At 32.5% G+C, this 24,599-nt stretch overlaps 1 protein-coding gene across 1 annotated transcript in view; it reads left to right on the top strand.

Moving 5' to 3' along the window:
- The window catches only part of LOC113500552, an 82,634-nt gene that overhangs the window by 48,678 nt on the left and 9,357 nt on the right, over nt 1-24,599 (top strand). Inside the window, exons 3-5 of the mRNA XM_026881383.1 lie at nt 9,330-9,355; nt 17,094-17,130; nt 23,210-23,266. Of these exons, the coding sequence (XP_026737184.1) occupies nt 9,330-9,355; nt 17,094-17,130; nt 23,210-23,266 (120 nt within the window). The remainder of the gene's footprint in view (nt 1-9,329; nt 9,356-17,093; nt 17,131-23,209; nt 23,267-24,599) is intronic.

Raw genomic sequence — 24,599 nt, 5'->3', positions numbered from 1 at the left:
GAGTCTTCGATAAATGTGTTATCCATGTCCCCTCTTACAAACTTTCTTTAAAGAGTTGTAAACTTAGCACGACTTTGTGAATACAGATTTTAGTGAAAAGATTCGCTATGAATGGTTTGGCTTCATAAATATTTATTTTTCTTTCGAGGCAAAAGTTGGCTAGTTTAAATTTAGACTTTCTGTATGAATTGAAAGTGCTCCCAAACTAATTGAAATATATTTAAAACATTGCTGTATTTTGTTGCTGTTTTGGCAACATGCATTGTTTCTGTATCAAATTGTTATACACTTTAGAGCACTACAAGGTTTTGTGAAACAATATTTCACTATTTACTTAGGGTATAGTTCAATGATCCTTCTATTAAGAGAGCTTTGCTGTGATAACCTAAGGGCACAGGTATCAGAGGAATATTATAGTGATATTACTTATTAACAACCACACTACGAAATACATTTGTTTGAATAGGATCTAGTATGAATTTTCTGTAGGTATACAATTTTTTTACGGTAAAAAGTAAGTTTTTTTACTTTTTACAGATCCAATACAATTTTGCAAAAAATAATATTAGTAATATCAAGTACTAATAATATGCACTTACCTCTGCCGTGCTAAGACTAAAAAAATAAAAAAATGTCTTACAACCTTATTTTGAAATACGCGTAAACATAAAAACTGGTAACAAGTGCACACAGTTATTGTTCACAAGGGAATATAGTACGAACGTTATGTTTGCGTGATGTGATAAAAACGATATGTAGTGTGAAAAGGGAACGCCAAGCAAACAAGAGGTAAAAAATTCTAAGTATAGTTTTAGATTTCCCTCTGGTACCAAAAACTTCCAATAAGTTTTTCTTATGAAAAAGTTTTTATGAAAAGATCTTTTTATAGGTCCAGGTGCTGATGTTCTGAAAGACACAATAATATATCGTACGTATAGAATGTGACTGAATTTTTTTTTGTTTAAAGTTATATAAGTATTTTTTATCACTGGAAATAATGTATCGTGCAGCAATAGTAAAAATTGACATGCGTGTTAAATAAATCTACTATTAACCAATGCAAACAGTTCAAAATTTTGCTATAAAATCAAGAGTCAAATCCAAATTTAGATACCAAGTAGGTCTAATTTAACGTTATAATTAAATTGATTTCTATCTCAATCTATCACATTATTTACGCTTAAATTTCAAAATGTTTCATTTTATTTTTATTTCATTTTACGTTGAAGGAAACATTTAACATTTGTTTTCAAAATCGAAATACTTATTTGTATTTATGTGACGGCATTTGTCGATGTTGTATCGGACAGATAATGTAGCAAGTTTTCCGCCGGCATCTGTGACAAAAGGCTCGCCCACGCCAGTTCTACGTGACATCAAACATATTGGTTCAGTACATCACTGAAGCCAGGCACGTTTTAGACCTCTGAGCTTACGTTAATAGAAAATAAAGTTTTATGGTCTCAAATTGCTGAGTTGATGTACAACCTTGTTTCGCGAGGGATTTTTGGGACATGGCTTTAACGTCTGCTACCCTTTCTGTCATATTTAATGTCGTAGTATCCTATTTCGCTATGCTTAGTTTATTATCATACCATTCTGGTAAACTTGTTCAAAATAAATCATTTCGAGAAAAAACCGAAATAGATTTCTCCAAGCACACGGTTCTATTTTTAACTTAAACTAAATTACGTTATTACTCGTACAAATTTTCCCTGAAATTATCACTGAACTCGTCGAAACGCGATAAAAAGGTTAAAAATATGAGGTCTGCCTCAATTTTATGTTCAACCCCCACCCAACCTTGGGTAAGTCAAGGCCAACTGTAAACGAATAAAAAGACACCAACTTGAATAATTGGAAAATGGTTTGGAAGAAAATTTGTCTCAACAAAAAATTTCGATTTCGCCCTGTCTGGAAGAAATAATGTATCAGGAAATTGGTTATTCGTAATCTGTCAATATGCGTAGGCGTTTGTTTTACATAATCTAATGTTATAATTTTTTACCATTAAAATGAGGTGGAAATTGAATGTAAACATAACCATACCATTGTTCATTAATAAAACCTGTTTAAAAATAGTTCTTAGAACCAAGTTATTCATTTGTTTAAAAATGACAACCTTTTTCACAACTTGAAATTATTTGAGCCTGTGATGTCATTCCGTAATAATCCGAAAAAACATGCTTTATCTGCCAGCCGTCGAGTTAATCTCCTGTCAACGATGTTACAGCCTTACAGCCTACTTTTGATCTTACGTGATGCGTTCTGACGTACAGGTTGTGCGAGATATGTTTTAAAATAAGCTTTTATAGGTATTTAGTGGAAGATTATTATTTTATTGGATAAAATAGTTTTGTTCAATGTAAAAACAGGAGAGGTATTCAATTCTTTTTGCATTGCGCGCTTTGTGTGAAAGTTTCTGTATTAAGTAGTTATTGCATTACATTCGAGATAACTTTATTCCAAAAACTAAAAATATCATATACTAACATTAAAAATCCATCCTTCACATTAGGTATACCTTAAATAAGCCACTGAACCAGAATGTCCACCCGTTAACAGATAGAAAATAATTAAATTCTCTTTGTTTGATTTTCGGGTCCAAGATTAATGAATCTCTCAGGATGCCTAAAATAGAAAAAGAAGCTCTCCATTTATCTTAATACCTACTATCTTTTATTTTCGCCGTGGATTTACTGATAGTACCTACAGCAATTTAGGAAGAGTACTGGAGCCGGAATGTTGCTGGATATAATTGAATGAACGCCGTATTTGTTAAAGTTGTATCATATACCGTAGATGTTATAAAAAACATATAAATTGTTACCCAATGAATCCATTAACATTTGTGATATGTAAATGTAGAGGCTGAACTTTTGCGGTCCAAAAAATCACGTGGTAAACTGGCACTGCTTGAATTTTTGCAACTTAATTTCATAAAATTAATTTACAAATGCACAATTTTCACATTAAAAACATGTAATTCTCTCGCTGCTTCACACGTTTTCAGCAAAATGAATTCAATTAAAAATATTCCAGCACTGTTGTTTCGTTTATGCAAAATGCAAACTAAATTGCATTTGTATAGATATTAAAATAGTCGCGTTTTAACAAAATCATTTTCACCGTTAAATATACCTACAAGAGTTAAATCCTGAAAGACGAAAGACGACACCTACAATTATCACGATCTACTGAATTTATTTGACAAAGGAAAATGAAAAGCGACCATAACTATATTTTCCGCTTTCTGTAAGATAACCAAGATAAGACTTAAGCGGACTTTTTATTGTACATTTTGTCAAGAGGAAGTTATTTTAAGGGCCCATGCTACCTTCGTTACTCAACCTTACTTTAATCTACCGCTTTTCTCTTCATTTTGAATGTTTACTCATGTTTCATTGTTAAGGTTACAATGTTACATATGAACATTAAAAAACACAAACGAATGTAGAGTTATATGGATTCCTGTATTTGAAAACGCATGGTTCCTTAGCAATACACAATAAGTTAACAGAGAAATGAAACCATTATAGTTTAAAGATATAGTCATAAAAAGGCGTGCAGACGTAGTATAATAGCTTATACTTACGCAATATTACTGTAGAGGAAAATGCCGTTTAATAAAGAGACGTAAAGCTTTCTAATGTTTTGTGACAACATCACTTTGAGGTACAAGGCTCAAAGCTACACAACGCGGCATAATGAAATGTCCGCCCACACTGGAATTAGTGGTACCCGATAAATTGTCCTTGGGAACTAACTCTTAAGTACTTTCAAGTGTATATTCCTACGCGCACTTAGCAAAATTTCAGTTTTCTTTTCAATTACATCTAGCCGTTTCCCTACTTAAGCAATTCTTAGAAATATTTTTGTACATAATGGCTTAGCGGATTTTTTTTTGTGTTTTTTTTCAGACCTAGTGACACTGTTTTCTTTGATAATTTTTGTACCATTTTTTTATATAATGGTTACCCACTTTCTCGGGGGAGGAATCGGGTAGTCTTGGACTCCGACCTGAACCACTTGAACCGCCGTGAAAGTCACCAGGAAAAAAAGTTTTTAAGCAACATGACCTTTATAATTTGATATTCGAGGCCGCGTAATGTGTAAAGCTCAGATGCAGAACAATTATTTTAAAAGGATACGTCCAAGCTTTAAATTCATTTATTCAATAAACACTACCTCGATTTACACCATCCAATGTAAACTGCATATTTCAATACCCGGGCTTAATACAGAGCTCTCATTAAGCTCGTTGAGTGACGTGACGTGACATTTACTCGTTTATTAAGTGTTGTGTTTACCAGTTCGAGTTCAGCAAACAACACATGATGCTTACGAAACTTTATCCGTTACAGTTTGCAATAAAAGTTTATGTAGGGCGATGAAGACGTATTGTTGTTTGATACGAGGAGTTGAGGACTCAAGTTTTTGGTGCTTGTATTTCTTAGATTTCTTCGGAAAAATTTGTTACTCGATGTGCGCTATATTATTGGTAGAAAAATATTGTATTTAATTTGTTGTTGGCATCATATCAAAACGTACAGTCGTATAACATTTCAATTTAAATTACCCTAACGCGTTTTTCACTGTTCTGTGTAAGTATGACCTTTAGAATATCATACGTTAATATGAAAATGTGTTAAATTAAACAATACCTGTATTATCACTGGTTGTTTTTGTAAACAAATACGGAAACTTAATCTGATATAAGGACAGAAAGAATTGAATCATGTAATATCTATGTATTAAGCGAACCGTATCGATATGTACTCTTCCGAGCCGTTTTAACATCAAAATCATATTAAACAAATCAATGAACAGAATGTGATTCGTTGTTTCCATCTTCTGAACATAGTAGTGTCATGGAATTGTGGAGTTTTTCCTCCATAAACATACCATAAAAAAGTGTATTTGGTTTCGGACAAATGTTACAAAGACAGAAATCAAGTATTTTTGAGAAATAGAGGCAATAACTTATCGAAATATGATACTGTTAAGTTCCTGTCGTTCCATCCTGCCGTTTCCGATCATATTTGAGGTCAATATTTGGGGACAATGTCAATATTAAGAGCGATTAGACACGTAAAATATAACACAAATCACAATAAAAAAAATTTCTTCAAAAATAGTTTTATTTTATTTTAATTATTAAAAACTGAGGTACCTACTGTTTAAAGTAACAAATCAGTTGGGTGACACATTTAAGACGGTAACAACTGTTTTCAGTGTTGGTAGTTATAGCGGCAACAGAAAAGTATCATCATGAAAATTTTAACTGTTTAGCTATCACGGTTCAAGAGATGAATGATGACGGTCGGACGGACACTGTAATAGGAGTCCAATTTTTTGCTCTTTAGTTACGGAACTCTAAAAATATGTTAATGGCTTTCTAGCACAGCCTCTTTTTGAAAATGGTATTCAGCTTAATATATCCCCTTGAAACTGTAATAAGCATAATTTCTACTCGGAGAATATTGAATTAGTGGATTGCGTTTCAACACCAGTCTCTGACTAATTCTCTTACTCTAGTTTCCATTTATTTAGCGAGCTTAACCGCTACTTGTAATTTATAATTAAAACCAATCTGTTCGAGGATTCTAGAAGATAGTGCTATCTCATCGAATGATTAATCAAGTGAAACATTAGAAGCTATTCTACAATTTAAGAGATATTTACTGAATATTGCCACAGTATAAAGAATCATTGGTTTTAAGACTGTGATATTACTCAATTCGTCCACTATCTATGCAAAGTCAAATAAAGAGAAGTGAAATCTGTGCAATGAATGTGTTTTTAAAAAATACTTGCTTTGTGGCCTTCAAACGATACCTAAGCTAAAAATATTTTTTACAATTCTGTTTGTCTTCGTTTGTGCGCGATGTACTCAGCAAAATTGCGGTGTGTATTGGGGTGCACATCACTAAAATTTAGCGTTTTATTCATTCAGTTAAAATTGCAAGGAAATTCATTGAAAAGATATGTCTTAAAACTACTACTCTCTGTCTTTTCCACTCGAACAAAGTTGCTTGGATAGTTAGTGTGGAATAATAGTTGACAAGTCTAAAAGTGGTATGAAACCTCCATGTAATCTCGTATTTAGTGTGATTGAATGTAGTAATTTTCCTTCTCAAACCTTCTCAGACCTTAGATGAATAGTGTCTCAAATGGGATTAACAACTTTAATTGTATATTTTGTATTTCTAAATCACAGCAGACTAGGTGTGGATGGGCTAAATAAGGCTAATTTTTGCAAGCGATGAATGAAAGTACGAGAATTTTGGAAGTATTATACGAAAACACTAAGACTTATTCCAACCTATGGTAATATTATTATATATTCATCGTCATATTTGCTTGATATTTCTTTTAGCAAGCCACGTTGGAATTTGTTTTAAATGAAAATTGAGTCGAGGTATAATTTGGTTAGAACATTTCGTGCATGGGACTTTGAAACATGTGTCTCTGATCTCATTACCGTTTCATTACATTATATTATCATGCATACATATATGATAGCTTTTCAGATTTGATATTGACTTTCAATATATATGAAGTGTCTATCGAATATACCATGAAATTACAATTTAAATATTTTCGTGGAAACGAAGGTCTGTTATTTTGTGTGTTTTGATTTATTATTTATAAATCTTATTTCATTTTCTCAGAACTATTTTAGGAGATGGATTGTTAATTTTTTTATTATTATTTATTCACATTGCGTTTTTTGTCTGAAATCATACGTTTCAGAAATATTCATATCTTTTCATGTAATTCAAAGTATGTACAAAAGGCGTTGCGGATGTTCAATTAATAGCTGTACACTTAAAATGGTTGTACGAGTAAAACAAAAATAAGGTAACAAGAAAATAAAAAAATAATTAAGTAAATATCTGACTGACTTTCGAGGAATAAATATCTGACTTATTTTAGGAAATCTATATCCTTTTCTTGTAATGTTAATAAATAAGTGAACGTATTTGTTGCGACTTTCACACTTGCAAATTCTATATTTTTTTGCTACGGTTCAGACTAAATTGCAAACGATTTTTAACTATAGATATGCATTTATTGGTATTCGAATCCATGAAGCAGTCTGTTGTCAAGTCATCTCCATCGTCGTGGAAATGTCATCCAGCATTGTTAGGGAGTACCTCTGTTATCTATTGTCCTGGCTCTTTGCTCATTCCTCGAACAAGGCGCATACAAATAAACCAATTGCGCATTGACGTGATACCAATTTCCGAGTGTATGAACCAATTTAAATTAGTTATATACACCAACGCACGAAATTCTCGACGTATGCACGGAGTTTAATACTTGCCACCATATTCCACCACCTACGCTTAACAATTAACCGTTCATTAATATTCATAGTGAAATACAACCATCTGACCTTTAACTCCATTATGGAGCTGTAAAACGTCACCTTAATATTCTCACTCAGGTATCTTACTTAATTATTTTAATTAAATTTCGCAGTAGCCTCACTCGTAACAAAATGGCAGAACACTTACACAATTACAAATAGAGTCGTCTAATAAAATCTCTTAGTTCTTAGCGCGGGCATAGGGCACGCGATATTATTCCGTCGTTGTCGCCACAGTAAGTAGATTACTCAGACTGACGTGGAACATAATAAGAACGCCCACGCTGAAGATTACAGCCACGAGGCATCGCCCTATGAATGCCGATACAAAACGTTTACAAAACATCAAAATGTGGAGCGACGAAATAAGTGCGGCGATTAAACTTTTTACTTAATGCCGTAATTTAATGGCATCCCGAGCAAAATTTGTTTAGGGCCTATTCTAACAGAAACTAAGACACTGCAAGATATATTTTGAATACACTATATACATCGTATTAGCAATGTAGAACTTCATAGCATTAAACAGAATAGAATGTTAAATCTCTTCCTGGCAGCAGGCACCTTTTTTCCAGTTAATGTCATTGATTTAAACTGCTATTTTTAATTTAATGCCTTGTTTGTTACATCATATTTATCTCTGACAGCTATAAATAGACTGTCGTGTGAAAGTAGCACAGGCCCATTACAATTCTCGGAAAAATAAGAATATATAGCAGTAAAGCACGCTACATAAAAGGAACTCGTGGGTTGCCTCAATACAATATTAAGTACCTACATATCGAAAACGAAATACATGATACAGTTTTCATAGGTAAAAAGGAATATATAAAGTACCGATATTATTTGTGTTTGTACCTGAGATGGCATAAGTGATTGATGGAAATCATATGAATAACAGTAAACCTCGTTTGACATTAAATGAGAACTTGACAATCCAGCAGGCATAAAAATCCTTTATATTTCTTTGTTATTAGTAGGGTTTACAAAATTAATTTATAAATGAACTAAAAATAAACATGTCCCTACATTTTCTTTAGAAAACACAAAATTTATTATAACCATCTGGTTATCAAGTCTAAAGCATGTTTAAGGCCCATAACCCAAACATAAAACGCCTAGATCAAACAAAACTGAAAATATACAAAAATAGCTATCTCATGAATAAATTAATAGTGTATAATCAAACTATTTGAGAGTTAGTTTCGCGTGTACGATCAAAGCTTACGTGGCGAATGTGCAGTGGACTGAAAACATGGGACTCACGGGCCCACTGTATTGGAAAACGTGCACGCATCAAAACAAAGTCCATAATTATAGACTCAACGACTTGATAGATTACGTAAACAATATCGCAAAGAGAAAACATGTGCCGTATAACAGGCACGTTATGAACTCAAGAGATCGTGAATAAAAAGCAGTGATAACGACTGTCACAAAATATGTTTGCCTGGCGTTTGAGTTTTGTTTATCCTTTTTGTATAGGAAATATTTTGCTGAAGAATGCTGTGTTATTGAACGGTATATTCAAATAATATTTTTACAAAAGTATCCGTTAACAGTTTACTCATAGGTATTTATCGAGATTGCCCGACTAGTTTTGGACCCAACCGGAGACCTTAATGAGCTTTCGCAGTGTCGCGAATAGACAACTAGTCGGGTGTTCTCGATAAATACGCGTGAGTAAATTGTTCACAAATAATTATGAATCGGCCTCACGAAAGTATTATAATAATAAATTATAGTATGCCCTTGTATTTTACCAAAAAAGCAAACAGCTATCTATTTGTCTGAACCTGCTTTGAATATTTTGTGATTATGAAGGTAAATAATGAGGGGCGTAAAATACAAGAAACTCGATTGAATTTACTGGTTTATTCCATTTAATATATGACTTTAAGCAATTTGTTATTTGATAATGGCAGGGGATTAAACTATTACTCTTTTGTTTCAGGACATGATGGATTGGATGCGAAATCGGTAAGTTAAAAAAATATCTGTACACAAAGATAAACATATGACCTGTTGCGAATTGAACTTAACACCGCCATAATAAAAAGGCGTAAACTGAAAGTTCAAAGAACGATCAAGTACAAAAATATTGCGAGTGCAAATAAATATCTTAGTCTGTATTTTTATCTCAAAATAAGATATTATTTTACAAATCAGATAACAAATAATAAAACTCAAAGAACTTTCACATTTTGCCTACAAAGGTCGTATCTATTTCCGAACGAGATCTCTAACAGAATTTTATTTGTATTCTTGTGAATATAACACGGGTGCTCTCAAATGCATTGGAAACCGTCCATAGGGACGTACAAACCAAGTAGGTTTTAACTGTGTGCAATCTTTAGTGCGATAAATGTTAATAGCACTTCAGAGAGCAATTTAAGTGTGCATGTAATATATTAATGTTTAGAATACATACCCATTATATGTATGTGCAGGCAGCTTTTATAGCACTTTGATATTCACCCACACTTTACAACTTTAATTTTATTTCAAAAGCTTTACAGCTCATGTTAAATTTAAAATGAGTTTCAGTTACAAAATTATTAACTCTCCAGCGCTATGTTACCTGTAGATATCTGTGTATTATTTTTAAGGTAAAAATGAAGCGTTATTACTGAGACGCCTCTCTCTGTGTCCTTCCGACTGTCGACGGGCTATTAATAGATAGATTGTTAAAAACTTTATAAATTATGTATTTCTGTAGACGCTATAAGAACGAATAATTGAAATAGCGAGTAAGCGATGAATCAGTCAGTACGAATTTTAAAGATGACTTTTTTTTAATCGAATGTATTTGATAGATGTCTATTTTTCTATCTTAAGTGCAGCAAATCTGACTCGTACTTGACTGTTTATGTATATTCTGTACGTGGGTTTTTTATATTAAATAATTATACTCATATGAAATAGGTGAGCTCGTACTATGACAATTGATTAACTGACCTTTGGGCTTTAGGTAGGCATAAAACAAAAGCTATAAATTTTATACCACCTGACGGATTAAATGTAACACAGGGATCCTCATGGGATTAAAGAATAGACCTAATCACAGCTACCGTTGTTGGCGTTAATAACATTATAAGGTTCGTTAACAGTACATAATATATTAGGTACTTATAAGTTAAAGTAAGTTTACATTTCCAGTCCCACTGCAGGGCAAAGGTCTCCCTTTCCAATGACTATTTTAGACCACGGAAACGCCAACTATTTGTGTAATATTTTTGTAAATGTGAGAGAAAATTGCCTGTGTATGTAAGTACCTATGTTTATATCATTGCTACAATATTACATTTACACGTGGCAATAAACGTTCAGTACTACACAAAGAAGTCCTATGCATCCCACCTGCTTACCTAGGTCTTTCACAAAATTACGTAGTAGAATAAAAACAAAGATTTTTTTCCAATTTCATACAAATTTATTTCTCCATAAATGTTTATTTTAATTAACCTCCATAAGATAATTTGACCCCTGTCTGAAATTCAACAGATTCCAATTAGTGTTTGGTTTGCGATTCAGAAACAAAATTTAAATCAACCTGTTCATACATATTTATTAAAATTAAGAAATTAGTAAAATAATGGAAAATTTTACTTTTTCCCTTGTAGTGTATTTAACAGATTTTAACTAGCTTTGACTAATACCATCAATTTTCAAGTTGTTTACAATCTTAAAACATTTCTTGGTAACAAGTACTTAGATTTTATTCTAGTCACGTTTTTCCTAAAATAGCTCGCAATTTCAAGTTTAATGATATTTGATCCCGAAACCACAGACTTTGCTAAAACTCATGGTTTAATTAATATAAGGCTTAGCATTTTGTTGTGTAAAATCCGAAACTCGGTTAAACCCCTAGGAAACGTGAGAAGATTCTCGTTAGAAATAATAATGTTCTTCTCATGCATTTTAGTAAAATGGAAAGTTTTAAAGATTCTTTTATTTTCCGTTTGATTGATAGGTAACCTGTTGTAATTTTTTTTAATCCGTAGGCTTCTGATGTGATTTTAAAATCACTTGAACAATACTCAGGGGTGCTGGGTTCCTCACAATATTTTACTTCAACATTTTTAGAACATGATAGTTACTTAGTAAAGAGAAGCTTATGAATTCGAAAAGGAATTGGTCAGGACATGGCAGTCCCGGGGCCATACTACTAGACTATCATTACTATACTCTCGTGTCTCCACAAAGATTACATTTATAGAGACTGGAAGTAGTTCTTGCAATATATAAAAAACCTAGGCTTAACAATATACATCAAATTTAATATCAGAATTTTAATTAGCTTCCTTATTTATATTTTTTTAATTAAAAATACAAGTCTCTTGAGTATTTTCTTCCACTTAAAATAACTAAGGAACTCGTCCACTTATCTCCAGGCAGACACACAAACAGTTTTTAAGAACTCTACATTATTGAAATTTCTAAGTAAAGTTAGAAATCAGACAAAATAATTCAACAAAAGGTTTTTCCGAACATTTTTTATAGGCTTTTAAGTGCTAGTCTTTCACCAATTAAGTACTTAGTAAAATAAATGTTACAATATTAAATGATTATCATTTGTTTAAAAGCGGGGCTACAAGAATTTGCTTTTTAACTCACCCATAAATTAACCGAAATAGATCGCAGCTCATTGAAATTTAAAACGGTTGAATTATAAGGTCGATTTAAAGTAAACGAATAAAGTATTGATCATTACTTTGAAAAACATTCAATTAATGCTAAGCTCTTAAAATACAAGATTTAAATGTGACTCTCTTAATGGAAACCTTTCGTGTCTTAATCTAATACCTTAAGCTCCCACAGAGTCGTGTTTTACACAACAGATTAACATAATTCCCTTAATTTTGTTGTAACAAGGTCTAATGTATCAGAATCGATACAAATAAGATTAAGTTGAATTGGAGTTCAAAAACATAATGCAAAAGCGACACTTAGGCAAGTAGCGATCTACAGTATCTGTTTGTCCCAGCATTACACTTGACTCCGATATAGCTAAGGGTGTCATTATGCTATGCATCCTTCTTGGACATGCCTGTTAATACATTTAAAAATAACTGCACCAGATTTATTGATTCCATGATTCCATATTTAATCGCAAGGACTTTTCGAATATTAATATCACAGTTTAAGTATTTTGAAAGGCACGTTAAAATGTTGGATGAAATTGGTCAGGACTGATCACTTATTTCATATTTAAAAACAAATGTGAAACGCAATATAGTTGAACTCGATTCTATACAAGACCTAACGAGACGCGTAGACTGAAATAAGCTAGAGGTCTTATTTCAAAGGATTTACCGCGCCTTTCTCCGTCAGATTTAGCTATACATTATCTTTGGCTACATTTGTAATATTAGGTCTGAGCTTTGAAAATATATCGAGTTTAGGACTTCATTTTCTTTTATTTTAGATACTACACCCTTTGTTATACCGTAACGTAAAAAGTAACAGTTCCAAGTTATGGATCTGATTTTCTCGTGCTCCTTTTAACGTAATATAGTATAATTTATTTTTCATCAATAAATATATCGTTTTTACGACATTATGGCGGATGTTTTACAAAGAAATGTTGTTATCACACTGACATTGACTATTTTACCTTTTTAAAGTCATATTTACATGCAAACTGCCCTTGCTTATGAAAATTCATTGCACGCATGAATTTTGTTTTTCTATTGTATCTTCAAAGATTCCGAAAGTTATGAAGTGTCTAAAACATGAATAACAAGTTAGGTGCTCATTGTAAATGACAAATACTTACCAAAGACCTTCGAGTAATGACCGGGGGATAGCTTTTTTATAAATAGCAGAGAGATTTGGTATTCAAGGCAGAGTTTGGGGCAATATGCAAATACGATTACATTAGGTACTTTTACGAGGGATATTTTGGTGTTAAATATTGTCTTTCTCAATTATTTACTTCAGTAGCATGATATACATCTCTTTTAGATAGTATAATTATGGTGAAAACATAGGCATGCGTTAGGTTAGTCCTACGTTCAGCTGTGGACTGTAACGGGTTAATCAATAAGGGGAAAAATATTTTGCAAATTGTACCACCTTGAATGTCAGTAGATATATATTTGCCGTCCATGTCACTCTTTGGACACGTGTCAAAGATAAAATGAGAATAATCAAACCAATTATCAAACTATTTCTGAAATAACATTATTATATGAATTTAGCTCATAAAGCATTACCTGGTATTGCTTAACTACTTAGATCAGGCAATTACGCTTAGCAACAGTAAGTCCCCTTAATTGATGACGTCAACAATATTTATCGCCGATTATGATATAGAATTTATACCATAAAAGCAATAAACATTATTCCGCAATTACCAGACATTAAGTTACAAGGATTTATGGGGTATGTGCTTATGTATTAAATAAGGCTGTATATCTCTGAGATAGTAAGAGAAAGGTCTTTGTGAATATAAAAGCTCTGAATAATATATGTAATGATGAATATTGTTCTAGAAAAACGTGTTGAGACTAAGAATTATTTAGTAGTTATATCTGATATAAATCTCAATAAGATCGCTGTTTTATGGTTCTGTCATGGTTGTCTAGGAATATGGAATCATGTTCATATTAGACTTTTTTGTGATGAGTGCAAAGTAATGACACATCAGAACTCATCAGAAACTAATTTCATAGGATTTATTGCAATTACGTTATATAAATAACATAAATGGTTCATATTTTGTTAGTATATGACTAAAAATGAAAATGAGTTATAATGTGTTCGTCAAAGCGCCAAATTAAAGAAATGATACTACACCTTGGATTATAAAGTTTCGAAGCAATCTCAGCTGACACTTAAGCGAAGATAACATTAGAATGGAACTATAGAAAACCACTTGGTAGGCTCGGACGGTGCGTGAGGTGCTTGACGTTTATCTGAAAGACACATTTTCTTTAGAGAAAACCAGAACGGAGGAACGAGGCCTTTGCCCAGCAGTGGGACAAGATGGTCTTATTATATTGATGATACTCAACTTAAGATGTAAAGCTATACCTTATTACTACACACAGGTATAATGACAGTGACGTCCGATGACTGAATTACAGTCAATTAATATATTTAGTAAACATGGAACAAACCGATGAACAACCTAGATACGTAAGTAATATATTAAGCAAACATACGGAACTAGAATAGTTTTGTAGGTCGTATTGTTACTTAACCTTGATTCAGATTGTGGACACATGTTGCTTGGACACCGTCCTTGGCACTCGTTAATGAAATACGAACAAAGATATTGTTTTTTCGTAATTTTTGCCTCTTTTGCCTGTAACAAAACATAATTCTCCTAACACAGGTATATGCTTACTTAGAAGGAGGGCTCTATGTAAGACTGAATGTAAAAGGTTATGTTAAAGAATAAACAATTTTTGTATTTCTTTTTTTTTTGATAATTTTGTCTTTATTTACTATTTAATGACAAAATTGTTTGTTGGGCCAATAGCAAGTGTTATTTATAACTTGAGAATAAATGTAAACTTTCTTTTGTTTATAGATTCCTTTGAAATTTGATTGTGTTTTGTTCTGTTCTGGAAATACTACTTTATTTATAGAGTACAAAATGTGAATAGGTACTTATCAAAGTCGTAATTTACTGTTATTAGATTCTTAAAATAGAACAACTGAAACTCCATTATTTCATATTTTCAAGATCAACTTGATGTTCGCTCAACCAAAAAATGCTGACGATTTTACATTAGTTTTATCAAGAAAAGTTTAGATTGAATACATTATTCATTGGTTTAAGAACTCGCGAAGCAGAAAACTAAGTGGTGAACAAACTTTAATTTACATGTTTATTTCTGATATATTTTGAAACATGTATAGATACGTAGATATATTTAAATAACTTGGTACTTACCAAATCAAAAATATTCTTGAACAATGAAATGAATTATGTTTCTGCACGGATAGCCTTTTTTTTTTTTTTGGTTAGGCGGGGGAATCCTCATGGACAACCACCTCCTCGGGGGAGGAAGTGGGTAGTGTCAGACTCTTACTGACTAAACCTTAACCGCCGTACAGCGTCCCCGCATTTAGTAGGTGCGCGGGCATGCATAGCATTTCAACACGCACCGACTGCGGGGCACCGTCCGCTAATAGATGCCGACGGCTTCCTTCGTTTCGGAGGCCGACGTGTAGAGAGCGTTGGCCTCCCCACCTGGTACTAGGACCACATCCACTGCACAAAATGTGGCCCCCCGTCGGGGTCCTATAAACAGACGACAAACACCCCCGTGCATGTCGCCCTCTGCACGGATAGCCTAGCAGTTAAGGTATTTTCTAAGTGTAGAAAACGTTAAAAAACGCATTGTATGAGAAGTATTATTCTGACAAGATCAAAATCAAAAAGTTTTTATTTCAAATAGGCCGTTTCTCAGGCACTTTTAAAACTGACTCTAGTTGCACGGTTCCAAAGTGTCATTCTTATGGAGAAGAACCGGCAAGAAACTCCATAAATATGTTTCTAAAAAATGTAGATGACATGATAGACGACGGTTAGCAATTTCGACCTTTCCGTAGTAAAATAAAAGAGAATATCCAAAGGTTGATTTCAATTGGAATATGAGCTTATATTAGGCTAGAAAAGTTGTAATCTCTCAACGTGCAGGCCGCTTAACTTGTTTCAGGGTCTGTAATAAAACTTGTGTACGTCTTCGTATAGATTTCGCGTCCTATTACAAAAGGGAACAGGAAATTTGGAGATATTATTGTTTTGATGTTTGCGTTACGACCTTGTCATATTGAACATTCTAAGAATTTTGATATAAAGGAATATGTTATAGCAACATACCTTAATAAATAATTTCAGCCATTTTACCTTATTCGTCTATAATATTTATTATATATTATTCTTATATATTATTCTATAGAATTTTTGAACGGAAGCCCTCGAAGGTGAATATTTTTCAACGTTACTGGCACATTTTCCATTGTATCTTCGCTCCTATTAGTTGCAGCGTGATGTTATATAGCTTAAAACCTTCCTCGATCAATGGTCTATTGAACGCAAAAAGGTTTTTTCAATTTGAACCAGTAGTTCCTGAGATAACCGCGTTCAAACAAACAAACTCTTCAGCTTTATATATTAGTATAGATTAATATATAAAAAATAATCAAGATTTTAATTCTGAAAGTTAAAATCTTAACCTTAGAACAACACTGTACAAAGTGCTTTATTTAATTAAAACTTTATCAGCCTTACTTTACACTGAACTAAAGATACAACAAGCAAACTTTTAGCTGCACTTTTAACTGAAAAAATAATGAGTAATTTAATCTTTGGATCGGATATTACTTGAGGTACTCCTGTCTTGGAGAAAGGATTAAAGAAAATGGTGTTCGAAAACGAACAGTAGTTTTCAACGAGTAGATAATTAATTAAATTATGTAATAAATTATTAATTAATTAAATTTAGAGTGACTAAGACTACATCAGCAGTTTTGAAAAACAAGATTATATGGCTGACTTTAAATACCAATCGATTTACCAAGCTTTTGGTCTAGTCAAAGAAAAAAGAATAAAGTTGTATACTTTGTACAAACAATCAATATGACGATGAAATACTACAATGTTTACATTACGATGTGTAGATGTAGATGAATTTATGAATAAATTCATCTACATCTACACATCTAAAGCAAATTATCTAAATAATTACATTTGTTTCAGGATCTACCAGTGGAACAACTTGAAAAACTCAAAGTTGGTGAGTATTATTTAATTCAATTTTTATTTAGGGACTCAGTTCTGATAATTATGTCTCGAGCCTAGTTTATCTTTAATTACCTAAATGATTAAGGTATCTGCAGATTTAATTGCAAAATATAAGTTACCTAATATAAGTTTCCACAAAGAATACTAAACTCAATTACGCGTATATTACGAAGACTTGCGTTTACTTATATCCATGCATTAGAAATACAAATTATTAACCCTTGAAATAAAATCCTATTAAGACCTTAAAAATATTTTTTTTACAGTAAGCCTATGTTATAAATAAAACAACTTAAAGTACACTATCAGAATTCATTATAAAATTGTAATATAGTATTATTATCTTGGTTTCCAAGTAAAATTAAGGGTTAAAGCGCCGTGTTAAATTGCGGGGCTGATGGAAGATATCCCTTTTCAGTGGGATCTGGTTCATTGATGCCAAACAGTTATTTTAGTCTTAAAGGTAGTTATGATAGGCAAGTACCTTAACCTTTATCCCATGGTTTTATGTATCCAAGTAAAGTCTGCGTTGTCCGTGACCTCAAATTTTAATCCATAACACGTAAATTGAAGTCAATTTTTGTCGTGAACTGAATTTTGTAGCATAAATTATGTTTTAATTAATTTAATAAATTTGTTCAAATAAAATCTGCATAATAATTAATTTTGAAGTGTTCAAGTTCTGCGGAGCTATATCATTATATAAATGTGTAATTAGGAGAAATACAAAATCGTTTTTAAGAAACGCAGCGAAATGTTCCCGTTAGACATGAGACTTGAGTCCCTGCAGGAAACCTACCTAGTTCCTTACTATAAATGGGCTATTCAAATTCCTAGAAATTTTGTGTTTGCAATTCTTTTCCGAGTGACACGAAACTAACGAAATAAAAGAGCATGGTAAAAATATCGGAAATAGACCTTGACTTTTACCGAGAGCTTTCATATCCATTTCACTGTTTCGAAAAGTAGAGTTAGGCAACCCGACACCCTGCAGTCTGCCTACAATAATTTTACTTCAAGAAGTAATAGCCTCGTGTGTTGAAAGACTCAATTAGCCAACCTAATAAATAAACATGATTTACTAAGAACGCCTACAAGGAAGCCTAGAACACGAATTAACAAGCATATAATTAATCTTCTAAATATAATTATGTGTTATGTGAACGTAATTAGTTTATTTACGTGTGTTTATCAAGTTTCATGTGTTTGAATCACGTGCCTTTAATCTCGCTTTTATACCCTTTTCGAGATCATTGAATCTTCAATCCGATTTACTTTTGTAAATATTTATTGAGCCGGATTTTCATTTATATTTATACTTTCTAAAAGAATTATTTCCTACGAAAAAGTTTCTATAAAAATTGCTATAAATTATATGCCATTATTCATATATGAAATATGAAAGTTATTTCTTTCCACCATATCTTTTAATGAAATACCTTTTATGTATTAAGATGCTTACATATTATTAATTGTCTACGTTGACTTTCTTTTTTAGTAAACACTGTATAAAATAACATGTACAATTTACTAATTATCTTAGCCTTGTGGTGCGTTTACATATTTTATACGATTAATTCTAATTGGTTAGAAAGTTTGTCGGGTTATTGAGACCATTATTCATGTACAAAGTATTCAAGTATAGCTCTATGTAGAAAGGCTTTCACCTATGCAAGGAACTTTTGACCTAGTTTTAAAATAAGGTGGAATAAAGTTCACTTTACTTCTCACCGGTTGGAATTCTTGCTGAAGCGTGACGTGAAGAATATACAATGCGGTATATTTTGTTTGGTGAGTATCTATAAGGGTAAGCAAAGATGCGTCTTCCTCCTGCATAAATAGAGCTCTAAAGTAATCGAATTGCCGATTAATCAATTAAACAATTATAGAGACATTCAATAAGCCTTCTAGCGCAAAGGAATCAACATTTTTTGGAATATTCTTAACAAAAAGCCGAAGAGTTATAATGATTGAAACTCTGATGGTTAATGTTTATGTAGTATGCATTTTATTTTCAACATACTTCAACTTTTATTGAGCCTTTATTTCAATAAATCTAGAAAATTTAATGGGCTCTATTCATCTGTTTTAGGAGAGTCATAAAATATACACCTAATAATATACATATGTAACATCTATCAACTAAAATAGTTACCTACTACTAAAGGTGTATGCCAAAAGCAAAAAACAGCATATTCACTGAAATTTTAAATTGCGTAAAGATAATAAATTCCAATTAACGAGACAAAAAGTCTATCTTACTTACCTTTTGGATAAACAAATTAAAGAAAAGCTTATAATACAGCCAATATATTCAAAGGCACGCGATCTTTTGTTTCGCTTGGTGTAATCTTGTAACCCATTGAAGTAACGAATGTTCTGCTCGATTTTACGGCTAATATAAAAGATTTATTCGGGATAGGAGTGTGTGTGATGCCTAGCGTGTAATTTGAAATACCTCATTCATGCTACGCATACCCCTCTTGAATTCCTTCTCCCTAATCATTTAAGCGATTTTCAAGTTACAATCGCTTTAGCTGTATCTAAAATGCGTTGAGGAATTTAAATTTTATGTATTTTTTGTTAACACATCTTTTTTATTTTATTTAAAAACCAACGTCAGAACATTATAAAGTATTATCCTAAAGGAAAATGCGTAATGTAGTGCAGGTATTTTTGAGCGCGTTAGGAAAGAGTTTCGTTGGAAAACGAAAACTTTTCCCAAGTTTAGGTAGAAAAATACAAATAGAACATTGTTTTGAACAAAGTTAATAGTAGTATAGTTAAAGTTTTACTAAGTGCAAGTAAGAGCTAAATATCTAGAGAAAAGTTCTGGCTTTTGACTCCACGAGTTTCTACCGAATAATTTACTCTTACCTAAAGAATGTATTCTAAGGTAGCAATATCCGCTATAGTTCTTGATTTAAACCTGAGTTATCCATGACGACACCCGCGGGATCATATACTACCGCTACTCGGTAGCCTACCGCTACCGCACGTTAATTTTCATTATACGTTAAGCCAAATAACACATTAGACAAACAGTTTTTACAGTACTGAGCGACATATAATGAAAATGTATTGCTTATTAAATTTAATTACACTGTACTAGATGCCTAAAAAGGGTTAGTTCATAATGATTAGGTTACAAACTGAAGGGTAACGAAATTATTAAATTTAAGTTAGAAAATAACTAGTGCCAATTACGAAAATAGGTTCTGTACAGACACTACACACACCAAGGGTATAGAAAAAAAAAATATCAAAAGAAACTCACTTGAAATAGAAACTCAACCTGTTGGTAGCAAACTAACTACTCTAGAGCCACGTTACATAACCTTTCGAACATTCGTGAATGAAATCTAATCTAAAATCTATACAACGATAATAAACACTTTATTTATAGACCAACTCAAGTTCCAAACAATTCGAAATAACGAAAGACTCGATCCAGTTTCGTGACAAAAATAACTTGACCTATTGTAACAGTGCCTTCTGTAATAATAGCAAAAACACACGTAAACAATTGAAAATCGATTCGTTCCTAATTGGCGAATAACATGACACCTTAAACTCAAATTTATTTGTTCGTATTTTTTGTAGAGCTGTATTTTATTGTCATTTTGCTGAGTAAGCTTGACCTTTTGACAGTACTTGAAGATAATATAAAAGGGCCGAGCCCTCACTAAAAGCACGTTAAGTCGTTGAAACATAGTGTCATATAATACCATGTCTCCTTATTCTAAAGGAACGTAGGAAAAACGTACAAAAGTGTTTGCGTGTTCTCGAATGACAAATGTGGGCGAGTTTAGTATGTAAGCACGGTATTGTTTTATCGCTTGAAGTTATGTTCGAAGTAATTGATGAGTTGACGTAGTTACGTATTACTTTTTTGTATATATAAAGTTTATTTTTATATTGAGGATAAGTTATTGAAAATTTGGAGTTTTTGGGGCAAAGCAGTAGGTAACCATAATATGATAACCAACAAAAAATGTAAGGACTGTTGCAGGTAATGTATCTTGAAAAAATTCTTCAAAATAATACTAACGTCTAAAGAAACAGAAGAAATATGTGGTATTATTTTAGTTCATCCCTAATGTATTACCTTAATTATCTACTCTTGTTTTAAAAATCCTTTTTTGTGTCCATTAGACTGCACAAAACAAAGTATTAAAATCTCCCTTTTAAATATTCATCAATTGTTCGATACCAATTGTTTATTTATTTATAGAAAAAGTATTTATAGAAGTTTGTGGAAAACCACTTGTTCTAAATATTCATAAAGGTTGTAGGGCGAACCGCATTGACCTTTGCACGTCTAGATTTAAAACGAGCTGACATGGCAGGGCTATTGTTTACTCGATGTATGAAATATTTGATTCATCTTGATTTACTATGTTTGAAAACCAGATTCGAAAGGTTAAACATATGTTACGATATCCAATCATAAACTTAATATTTATAAAAAAAGTCTATGTCTAGCTGTAGTCTGCCGATGAATTAATTGAATCTTGAAATTAAATAATTTATCTCTCAGCTCAGGATTAACGACTTCGGTTGGGTTCGAAACTCTCGATAAATACGCGAAGTTAAACTGATATATCAAATGTGTTTGCAAACTGCACGGGTGGATCCTTTCGTGGGACAAGCATTTGTGTGATCCACGAATGCTTGTCCTGAGTCTGGGTGTCTTTGTGCATGTGATTTGAATGCTTGTGAAACCCCTCACGATACAAGGATTAAATGCCTTTGTGCGGGAGTAAAAAAAGTCCCTTCATGAAAGGAAATCAAACAAAAAAAATTGGAAACAGTAAACAAGGATTTGAAAAAACAATTGAAATTAAGTTACTGAATAATCAACACTGAATGACATAATCTCCGTATTTGTTATCTGAACACGTGCAGTCTGTGTACAAGTTACACGTGTCGGCCTGTAATTCAATGAATGAGAGGGCCTATCACTACGTCCTACAGAAATTTTGCAGTTGTTGAATAGAGATGCCGCTCTACAAACATTGTGCTCTATCACGCTTCCACAACTGCAATACCGTTACTCTAAAAGGAGGTTAGCTATTATTAAATAATAAAGTTACGATAACTGATTGAAACGATAACTTAATACATTGAGTTTGAATGCTTTGTAGCTACCATTGGCCGAGTTAATGACTAAATGTAAATATGTTGGACAGCTGCTTGTTTTGTCTTCAATTCATTCATATTACAATGGTTTGATAACGAGTTTCAATTATCGAAACATTGTTTTGCTACTCAATGAATTGATAATTTACAAAACATTTTGGTCATTTGATTAAGTACAGAAATGGTGCTTAGATTTTAATTTGCCAACTTTTGAGCTAGAGATTTTTGCCGTAACCGCAAAGATCTTTTGCCAAATTGAGAAATTTACACCTTAAGAAGAAATCCATTCAGTTCTAGTAGAATTCCGTTTCTACTATAGTTGTCAAATAAATAATTGAACTTGAATGGGACATCGTTGCACGCTTAATTAAAATCGAAGCAAGTTATTAATCGCCTTTCAGCACAGACAATGAATCTAGAATGATCCCTTTAAAGTTGCTATCAGCTGTCGAGTACACCGGTCAAAGTGTTTTAGCAGGATGAACTGATAAGGGGTGACACGGGTGCGGGCCGGATTGCCAAATTTTATTGGAAGGCAAGCAAATAACTGTTGGAAAGTTTATAAACGGTTTTATAGCATATCAACAGTTGATTTTGTTATTTTTCCAACATACGTGTACTGGTTAAAGTGAATAATTTCTGTATTAGTATGTGTCTGTATTATCAACTTTATTTTTAGAACTGATAGTATTTAGTAGGAAAATATTTAGGTACATAATTTAAATTGATTCTTTGGTTTTTCATATGTATTTTCTTTAATAATAGTGAAGATGGAATCGAATCTATTGGGTTAGATTTCCAACGTCAATAGATATTACAAATATCGATACTCAGAAGAAAAGTTAATATAGTGTAAATAAAGTTTGCGTTTCAAATTCAATCGTATTTAATCATTGAAAATAAAACTTATAGATATTTATTGTTCACAGCTGAATCAGGCAAGGATGGCGAAATGAAAAGCGAACATGTGGAGTATCACAGATTGGGTAAGTTTATATTGTTAAACCCTGTTTAGCAAACCGGTAATCAAGTATCGCTTACCGTATTTCACGATCAATTTAGTATTAGGTCAGCTAAATTATCGTATAAGCTTTAATGTTTGAGTGATACCGTAACCAATATGCCCAATTATGGAAGAGGTACAACACGTTTTTATTTGTATTAAATACTAGCTTTTCGCCCGCGGCTTCGTCCGCGTCGAGGTCGGTTATATCGCGTTTCCAAGAGAACTCTTCAAAAGTACGGCATAAAAACTATCCTATGTTCTTTCTGCGGCCCAGAATAGAGAGTCGTGCAAGGATTTGGGGGAGGCCTTTGCCCAGCAGTGGGACACAGAAGGAGAGGAAAAAAAAAGTTCTTTCTCAAGGTCAACTCTATGTCTGTACCAAATTTCATTAAAATCAGTACAGTGGTTTAGACGTAAAAGCGTAACAGACAGACAGAGTTACTTTCGCATTTATAATATTAGTAGGGATAGAAATACTCTTCCTTTTTTAAGCAGTTTGCGCTTATTGTAAACTCAAACAGTACCGTCTCTGTAGTGACAGTTATATGCTGCTTCGCAGTGTAAACGTACGAGTTTGCCGTCGACTGCAAACAGTAGAAGTATGCGACAGCTACCGTCTCCCGACGACATGTTGTTAGCAACGTAAGGTATTTTATAGCTATTCAGTTGTCAGAAACGAATTCGAATTTTAAACGTCCACTTGCTTCTATCACGGCAATACTCGGATTTCAAAAGCTTGCAGAAATAAAATAATTAAACAAAACATTTTTTTAATTAAATGTTTTATTTTTCTTGTATTCCGAGCAGAGACTAATATTCCCTGACGACAAAACTTGGTTGGCTGTATTTTGTATTAAACTAGCATTCTAAAACACTAAGTATTTAGGTAATGACATAACTGGTATAACGTGTATGCAGATTACCCCCGCTTATGTCAGACGGCAGAATTATTAATTGAGTAACTCCTCTCAGTATGTCGGTGTTCAAGCAGTTTGATTCCCTAGAGAGTTCTTTAGAGGGAACATTTAATACGAAACCGTGTACATACATGGATACATAGTATTATATCAAGATCGTTATAAGATAATGTTATGCTTTAATAAATAAATACACATATAAGGCAGATGTAATTATGATAAAATTAAGTATAAAACAAGGCATTGAATGCTCGGGATGATGAGGTATATTATATTATTAGATAGCACATTTAACTCTTTGATAGCGATTCGTGCAGAGCTAAGATAAAATGCCAGTCGATTATGAGAAGATAAAAAAGTTTTCCATACAACAAGTATGTGCACGTTGTAACATAA

The sequence above is a fragment of the Trichoplusia ni genome, chromosome 14 (assembly GCF_003590095.1).
Source record: "Trichoplusia ni isolate ovarian cell line Hi5 chromosome 14, tn1, whole genome shotgun sequence".
NCBI classification, from domain to species: domain Eukaryota; kingdom Metazoa; phylum Arthropoda; class Insecta; order Lepidoptera; family Noctuidae; genus Trichoplusia; species Trichoplusia ni.
The sequence above is the reverse complement of the archived record's forward strand: the minus strand, read 5'-3'. Positions and strand labels throughout refer to the sequence as shown.